The 9599-nt window shown below is 36.4% G+C and overlaps 1 protein-coding gene across 1 annotated transcript in view; it reads right to left on the bottom strand.

The window, feature by feature from the left end:
* Positions 1 to 1822: 1822 nt before the first annotated feature.
* mib2 (mind bomb 2) overlaps positions 1823 to 9599 on the bottom strand; it is a gene marked incomplete at its 5' end in the record, with an annotated part of 13794 nt that continues 6017 nt past the window's right edge. Inside the window, 9 exon segments of the mRNA XM_070118005.1 lie at positions 1823 to 4898; positions 5328 to 5487; positions 5636 to 5909; positions 6281 to 6459; positions 6680 to 6829; positions 7251 to 7443; positions 8258 to 8412; positions 8771 to 8927; positions 9392 to 9540. Of these exon segments, the coding sequence (XP_069974106.1) occupies positions 4669 to 4898; positions 5328 to 5487; positions 5636 to 5909; positions 6281 to 6459; positions 6680 to 6829; positions 7251 to 7443; positions 8258 to 8412; positions 8771 to 8927; positions 9392 to 9540 (1647 nt within the window).

Genomic DNA, 9599 nt, shown 5'->3' with positions numbered 1-9599 from the left:
CACAAATCTTCCTTATTTTGAAAATAAGATTAAGAAATTATATTTCAAATCAATACTGACATCTTAGAAAAGTAAAAGATAAGGAATAAAGAAAACAGTAATTAGTAAACTGAAAACGTAGAAAAAAAAAAAAAATACTGATTATTTATGTACCGCTTACAAAAAGAAAAGAAAATCATTGCAAAATATAAATAATGCATAAAATATCACTCTAAGCCAAGCTGCCTCAATTTACTCTCACATATATTTTCCCAATGTGTAAGAGACAATATAATATCATGCTCGGTCAAATGCAAACCTATAATAGGCTTTAGCACCTGCAGTAGGCCTATGCATCTCAATATCAAACTAAGTTTGAAGTAATTGCTATTAAATTATCCATTATGTTATTTGTTATGTTGAAAAATAATAATGAAAATGATAATGGTAATTAATTTTAATAATAATAATAAAATTATGATAATATAATAATAATAATAATAATAATAATAAAATTATGATAATATAATAATAATAATCATCATCATCATAACAACAATAATAATGGCAATAATAGTAATGATGATAATAGTAATAAGTAATCATAATAATGATAATATTAACAATAATAATAATTAGGGGAAATCAATGAAAATAATTAACAGTGGATAAAACAGGGATAAATAAACAGGAATATATCATTATACAAAGAAGCAAACGCATCGCCACATTCTCAACATAAACAAAACACACATTATGCCTCCGTGAAATCATGTGGTAAATAAACATCAAGAAAAAAAAGACATTATAAGATGCCGTCAATTTTTTATAGAAAAAGAAAGATGCAATCATAAGTCTCATGTGTAGAAATTCCTCTTTAGTCAGAATAATAACGGTGTCTCGATTTCCTAAGCATGTTTTCATTTTGTAATATATAAAATTCATTTGGGGGGGAGGGGGGCTTATTGTACTCTGAAACATTATGTTAAAAATTATGGCATCACCATTTTTATGAAGTTCTCATACAACAATTTTTCATTACATTACATCTTAAAAGCAGACCGTATTCCCCTAACAAAATATTACACTGTGTATCAGGAAAACTAACTGATAGTTAAGTTCAAAATTTTCTCTCTATTTACAGCATCCATTAGTGTCAAATCTGCAAATACACTTCTAGTTTTCCTGATATGGCATGTGGAACCTAATATTTTAAAGATATAGGAATATTTTGCAATGAGTTACATGTTGCCTTTAAACACTGTATCACAATAGGCCTCATTTAGGTTCAAGAAATTTCACACACAATAACTGTCCTCACACTCATTCACTAACACTTTCCCCACCCTATGCTAAGACTATACAGCCACTGAATAATCCAGGGTACTCTTTTGATCAAGGTAAAAGGAAACATCTTATACCATCGTCATTTCAAAGAACGCCGCAGCAGCAAAGTGAATTTGAAAAGTGGACGTTAAGGAGAAGTTTTGCTAGCGATTTCTGAGTTTTTGTTGCTCTTCATGGGAAAGAAAAAATAGACAAAGCGCAGTGCAGTTGAAACTGAGTGCGATGAAATGTCTAATTGAAGCACCGAAAAAGGACGGCCAGAAGCTGTCAGCAAGAAATATTCCTAAGGTGTCATTTCTCTTTCATGATTATTAAACAGACTACTGTAATGGTCAACTATGTGCTATTCTATCAAGCACATCATTCTAAGAAGTGAGCAATGTGTGAGCCAGCAATGGAATGGCTTTCTTTCCCTCTTTTCTTTTTGAGCTTGAAATTATTGGGGCAGGGACCTAACGAGCTTCAGAAAGTAGGTGAGTATATAAACACATTCCCGTCTAAATTATCTCACGTATAATTTGCACTGAAGCATACACGTTCAAAGACAATACAAGAACAGTAACACATTTTTGGAAAAGTAATCAAAATTATATAAACATCCACTACACATATGGATTTGAAATAGGCTGACTCTCTTCTTGCTTAACACTGAAACTAATACATGAAAAAAGCACCAAATTTCTTCATTTGTGCACTTATTCCTTTCCACAGACTCCTGCTTGTATGTCCTTAAGTGTACACAGACCTTACACAAATGAATGTCTGAAAAAGTGTTTAATCAACTTTTCTCTCCCTGTCTCTCAAAGCATTTTCTATATAAAACTGTGTGCAAGGGTTAGAAATTTACAGAATATGTTGAGCTCCATTAAATTTGTGGCCTTAGAATATATTATGAAGTAATATTCAGCTCTTCCCTAATCCTGAAACATCATCAAGAAAACATGTCCAACAGAATTACTACATTATACAGAAAGAATATTACAGATATGTTCTTTAAATATCATTGCAGAAGAGCTTACTTCTTTGACTGAGTGATATATATTCTAGCAGAAATACATGCACATCAACATATCAATATTTGCATATGAATGAGTAAAACGGGCAACACAAAGAGAAAGTGAGAGAAAAAGACCGAGAAAATATCACCAGACACATTACAGCCAAAAACAAAAGACAACGTCCAACATACTATTTATTATACTGTAATGGTGCTGCTCATCTATCTAAACACTGACAAACCATATTTGCAACAACCAAACACTAAGGCAAATGAGCCAGCAACTCATGCATACATAAGGGAAAAATATCCTACTATTTCTCACTTCTGTCCATCACAATAGAGAGAGTTCATTTCTGTCTCATGTTCAAGATTAATTTATTCTAATCTTTTCTGTATTACATGAAGCTCTTCTCAATACAAGCATTCATAACCCATCAAAAGCTGTACATTTTTCATACAGTTATGATTATATACCTATTGCTACAGATCTGGCTCTCAAATGATACCTAGTTCCCTTCTGCTTGAGTTACCTTCATTTAGCTTAAGCTATTCTGAGCTTACATACCCCCTGATGCTTCTTTTAAATTACTTCTGTTATCTTATGATGGACAGAAAAAAAAGGAATAACAAAATACTGATTTTCAGTTGACCTTTCACCAAACTTTGTGCCATTTATGTTCTTTTAAGATCATCCTGTATTTGAAGACATTTTTCCAGTCAAAGAATATATATTAAAAAATCTAAACAGACATACACAAAAAATTTTGAGACAATACTAAACTCTCTCCCTTGTGAGAAAAAACAAATAATAAATCCATTTCAATTTGCACCTGTATCTAAACTTGGGTGGGGTGGGGGTGGGGGGTCAATGCAGGAATATTTCTGCGTTAAACATCTATGTGCTCTCCACTTGTTTTGTATAAGATTCTAAAAAAAAGTTCAATGAGAAGGAATCATTCGCAATGTCAGTGGTGTCACTAACATGCTTGCTTTTAACTCTTTATGAGAACTACATTAGATTTAATAAATATGTGTCCATTACATCTCTTGCTTTGCGAATTATTCCTTCTCATTCAAAACCTTTTTCTGCATTATTATGAGATTCCTTATCTACACGATATCAGCACCAAGTAGCACTGGATGGCAGCATGATAACATGAGGAAACAGGCTGACCAGCTAATGTCTAGATACCTCGCAGGATGAACTACCCATCCCTAGAGTCTTGGCTTACGTGGGCTTGCCTGCTTGTGTGCTTGCTTTGTTTGCAATTCCTTGCTCTGCGTAGGATGCAGAAGTCTGAAGAGTACAAAAAGCAGAAGGAAAAATTGGAAGAAAAGACTAAAGGAACAAGTAGATATTAAAAGACGAAACCAAAGAAACAAAAGATAAAAGAAAAAGAGGTATAAATCAAGAGTAATAAATAAGAGGAGAACTAGACAATAAAGAAAAAGACATGAGAAAAAGAAGAGATAAAAAAATATAGGAAGAAATAACCTGGTACAAACTGAGGCAATTCCTGGGTGAGGTATATACTCCATAACAAAATAACATCCTGATACCACAATCTCAGGTGGGAAAAAAAAAAAAAAAAAAAAAAAAAAAAAAAAAAAAAAAAGCAGAAAACTAGGTCATTTCAGAGTGGAAATGACTGTAAGAGAAATAATGATAATTAAATGAAGTGACCAAAGAAAGTAAAAACACACTATGAATGAGAATGGGGGTGAACGTAATTCAAATCTACAATATATACAAGGTAGTAATGTACTACACAGGTCTAAATGATACAGTGCAGTAAACACCAACACTCTTGGGCAAGCAGACATAACTTTGCATTAACAGTACAAATCTTTATCATTAAGCGACCATTCCTTTACTGCAATCACAATATACCACTGTAACACTCCTTGCACATGTTTTTATGTACACATAATATGAAATGTATGTGTGTACCTATGTATGTATCCTTCCATTTCCTCTGAATGAAGTACTTTTGCCAACTCTGCATTTTATTGTGTTAATAATTAATGTCCTTCTGTTTTCCTGGAGAGCTTGCAATACATATTACAAGGTATTTTTCCTTTCTTCTAGGCATTCAATAAAAATACTTAAAAAAAACACTAAAAAGCCTTTCACAATAAGGTCTTAGTCTATACCTTGGAAAAAAAAACTGAATAATATATGCCCTCATATCAGAATATCTTTTTCTTTCACATTATTATCCTATAGATCAAGAACACTCCAAAGGTCTAAAATCAGCATCACATAGACCTTTATATAAACACAAAGAAAGAAAGAAATTTTTTAAAAAGTGAAAATTGAACCCTACTCCGACCCCTTGTTATCAATAGAGATTAATCTTCTTTGAAATGGGCTTCCTGCACATGTGGCAAGTCTTAAGTGTCTGGGCGCAGATGACACATGCTCCGTGACCACAGAGGAAGGCAACGCTACGACGGCGCTCCAGGCAGATGCTGCAGCAATGAGCCTCCTCAATCTCTGCGATCTTGGTCTCCAGGTAGCGCAGTCTCTCTGCGGATGGCTGCCGAGCTTTGCTAGAGACTGTCCGGCCATCTAGAAATGGGGGAAATGGGCATTAGAAATCACGTCCAGATCAAGGGTTATTTCAGACTGAGGGTCTGCTTTTCATCAACTTATTTCCCATTTTTTCAAGACACAAGATGATTTTATTTTTCATAGGAAATATAAGTAGAAAAGAAAAAAGAAGTCCAATCAGTCACAAAAAAATATACTTCTCTTATGATTACTATATTATTATTAGCAGTATTTCTATTTAACCAACTAGCGACAGTATATTTTGAAGACAAAAATAATGGTTTCTGGGTGGCTTCAAAATCAGCGTGCGGGGCTTGCCCAGACTCTGCCAACAAGCTCCGATCCAGCGTCACACCGGTGGGATGCCCAGCATTTTTTCTGGGTGTCACATATGTGTGATACCCGTTGTAAAATAATAAGTAAATAAAGATGTAATACATAACTAACCTCTTGTAACTTTGGTCAGCACAACAGCATGGCATTGGAAGCACTTCTTGACACGTGTAGAGCAGTCCTCGCAGGTGACGCAGTGCCCACATGGCTGGAACCTCACTGTGGCTGGACACTCCAAGCAGATCGAGCACTCGTCCTTAGTCTCCACAATCTGCTGGGATTTTGTTTGAGTTAGAGATGGACAGATTGAAAATACCTTCAGAGATTTTGTGTTCATATAGAGATTGGTTTATGACAGGGTGGGGAGAGGGAATAATTGAAACACTCAATCTCTCCTTCCAAGAGAAAGAAAAGAAAAGTACCTTCTCAATGTCACAATTATTCATGGGCTCAGAGGTACCAGGCACCATGACTTGCTCGCCCTGGCTTTTGGCTGGGCTCACAGGCTGGGACACCGACTGAGGCTTGTTGTTCCCTCCAGCGAAAGAGTTTCCCGATGGGGACTCTGCGGATGAGGAGGAGGACGCAGGCCCATCGAGGATGCCACCACCAACACTGCTACCATGGCGAATGCTCTCAGCTGCCAGGTCCAACGCCTTCAGGTCCATGTCAACACGGGCCATTGTATCTGCACTGCTGCAGAAGGATAAAAGGATAATCAGATTTCACTATTATTGCTGCCATTATAATTTGTGAAAGAACACCACACTCATTCTCTCTCTCTCTCTCTCTCTCACACACACACGCCCACACACACACACACTTGCACACACACTTGCACACTTACACACACACACACACACACACACACACACACACACACACACACACACACACACACACACACACACACACACACACACACACACACACACACACACACTCACGCACGCTCACACACACTCATGCAAGCACGCATGCACACACACCCACACACTAAACAAAGTAAAAAATATCAACAATAGTACTAAGTTATCCGGACAAATAAATGTGCCCAACGTCCTTACCTAGCCTGCGTAGAATAGCTCTGCAGAAGATCAATGGTGTTGGTGTCATTGATGAGGTCGAGAGGTGTCTTCGAGCGGCTATTGGCCACGGTGATGCTGCAACCCTTCTGCACTAGATAGCAGGCAACGGCCAGGGACACCTTGTTCTCAAAACCTCGCTGGGAGATATTGTTGAGGATCTAGTGGAGGGGTGGGAGAATATTGTAAAGAAAAATGCAAGAAAAAAAAGCATATGGTGACAGAATAGATCACAAGTCAAAACTAACATGCATAAGCTCAAAATCAATCCCATTTAACAATGGATTTAGCCTTGTATCCCAGAACTTCACAAGCAATTGAAGTCTAGGAAACAGTTCTTTTCCCTGACCCCGAATAAAAATTAAACATACACCTTCCTACCTGCGTAATGGTTGGGGCATGAGAGGGGTGGGCATGTGTTGTGGTGGAGTTCTTCAAAAGTGCCAAGTGGAGTGCTGTGTCCCCATCCTCGTCACATGCCCTTACGTCGGCATTGCTGTCCACCAGGAGCTCAACAACACCGCAGTGACCCTGGTGAGAGTTCAGAAGTCCAAACTGAATTTAATGTCTTCAAAAATGAAATTGATAGTTAATTCAATCTTTATACAATGTTCCCAAGCAGAGAAATAAGATTAATTAAAATAAGGTTTCAATGTTAACATTTACAATAAGGCATTTGATGTTGGCATTTCCAGTGATTTGTTGTTTATGCTAACAGTCCTAATAATAAAGTATTCAAATTTAAAATGCCATAAAAGACATTCGAATTAATATTCCTTATACGACAGTATTCACATTAACACTTCTGTGAAATATGTTTTCAAATTCTTAATATATATTTTTCCATTAACTTAAGACATGTACCTTCCCACTATGCATAAAAAAGAGGACACCCCCAAAAAATTATTAATGAGACAAAGGCGGGATAGGACAAGGCAAGAAGCATATATACCTGTGACACGGCAAGGAGGAGGGGCGTCTGCTTCTTGTTGTTGGTGATGTCGACAGAAGCCTGGCCAAGGGTGATGAGTGTTTCCGCAACCTGTCGGTGTCCATTTAAGGCAGCCAGATGGAGAGCTGCAAATCCATCGTCCTTGCGCACATCTACAAATTGCCTCGAGCGAAGAACCAGCTTCTCTGCAGCACTGTTTATGGAATAAATGGATGGTTGAGATGAATGGGTATTTACTCCATCAATAAATAAATATTAACAGATGAGGTAGCATGTGATAAAGTAAAATAATGTAAGGTACAGCACAGCCATAATCTTATAGGACTGCATTTTACTTTGTTTATTACAGATTTTTTGTTATATCATGTTTTCAGAGTATTTCATATGTACCTATGGTTTGTGGGTCAGAGCTAATCATGAAAAAAACAATAATAATAATAATAAGAAGAAGAAGAATAAAATGAATTAATTAAAAAAGTCGTCTCTATCAAATAGAAAAATAATAATATATAGCAATATATTCTAAAAACACAGTATAAAACCTACTAACTTGATTACAATTCATGTTCAACAAGGTTGTGAATGTACCACAAAAAATGAAATTTGATTGTAATTTAAAATGTTTGAAGAAAATTGGCCTACTGCATCTCACCAAAACCAGCAACTAACACTAGCCTTTAGACTTCAAATCAAAATTTTACAGAAATAATAACATAGTCAGATCAGTGTTTACAAGAAATAAAAAAGTGTCATCATATCAATGTATGAAAGAAATAAAAAATTGTCGTCATATCAGTGTAAACAAGAAATCAAAAATAGCGTACGCAATCCCCTCCCCACAAAGATTGATTACAAAATATAAAGAACAAATCAATAAAACAAAAACGGCATCCTAATCCTTCCTGTACGCAGCCTCCTTGCCCTCTAACCTCCCTCTCTGAAAGAAAGAAAGAAAAAAAAAAAAAAAAAAAAAAAAAAAAAAAAAAAATCTTTCCCCTTAAACTCACAAGTTATTCCCCTTGAGCGCTGCATGATGGAGTACGTTGAAGCCCCTCTTGTTGCGCAGGTTGAGGTCAAGGTGAGGTGAGTTTCCGAGCAACTCTAGGATCTCGATGCTGTCCTTTCCAATTGCATCGTGCAGTGCCGTGTCACCATAGGAGTCCTGGAAAGGAAGTGCGATTTGTGAATTAGTGAAGATGGTGGTGATACTGGTAATTAAGATCATGACAATGCTGATGAGAATAATAGCATTGGTAATAATGAACACAACAAAGCCAATAATATTAATACTTCAAAATATAAGTGGTAAGAAAAAGATCAATAGTAATGATAAAATTTATTCTAGAAGTAATTTTCACAATAATAACTAAAATAATAAAGTAATATAGTATGACTCATAATAACAAAAAAACAATCCTACTTATAAAAAAAAAAAAAAAAATTACAAAGATAAACTACATCAATACCTATCACAATTACGACTGCAATGACAAAACCATAATAATATCCTACTTCCTCACCTGTACATTGACATCGCAGCTGTACTTGAGCAGCACCTTGACACATGCCGCATGCTGTTTATTGACAGCAACATGGAGGGCCGAGCACCTGCCTTCGTTCACCACATTGATAGATGCTCCCTTGCGTAGAAGCAGCTCCATGATTTCAGGCTGGTTGCTGGGAGTGGGGGGGGAGGTTCATCTATTTAGTTGTTTGTTTGATTTGGGTCTGGGTCTTATTTGCAGTTTTCACTAATATTATTAGAATTTTTTAAAACTTTCCTAATAATTTTTTTTTGGTTTTATTTTGCTTATTCTTTTATTAGTGGATCAAATGTTCAAATCATCATTCATTCTTGTCTTCTGCATTGTTGGGATTGGTATCATCTTTCCTTTAGGTGGCAGATTGTTACGGATATAAGGAGGGAGTAAAGGGAAGGAAGAGGAAGAGTGATGTGATGTTGAAGGACGGAGGGAGATCAAGAGACTGAGGGAAAGAGGGGCAGTGGGAAGGAGATACATGGATGGAAGGAGATAAGGAGAATATGACAAGAAATGACAAAAGGAGAAAGATGGGTAGAAATTAATGAGTGAAGGGGAGAAAAACTGTGTTTCCAATCTGGTACAACAATATCTCCTCACCCAAAAGCTGAGTAATGCAGCGCCACATCGCCGTCATCATCAGCAATCTCAAGTGATGCCTTGTGGTCTAGCAGGAGACGCACAATGTCCATATGGCCCTGATGGCATGCCACCTGCAAGCAAGTCTTTCCGGAGCTCCGCCCATCCACCTGCAAATGGTATAGAAGTGGTTATTAATTCATGTTTAAAAAGGTAAAAAAAGAAGATA

The sequence above is a fragment of the Penaeus vannamei genome, chromosome 41 (genome assembly GCF_042767895.1).
Source record: "Penaeus vannamei isolate JL-2024 chromosome 41, ASM4276789v1, whole genome shotgun sequence".
Taxonomy (NCBI): domain Eukaryota; kingdom Metazoa; phylum Arthropoda; class Malacostraca; order Decapoda; family Penaeidae; genus Penaeus; species Penaeus vannamei.
This window is presented reverse-complemented; position numbering and strand designations above follow the sequence as displayed.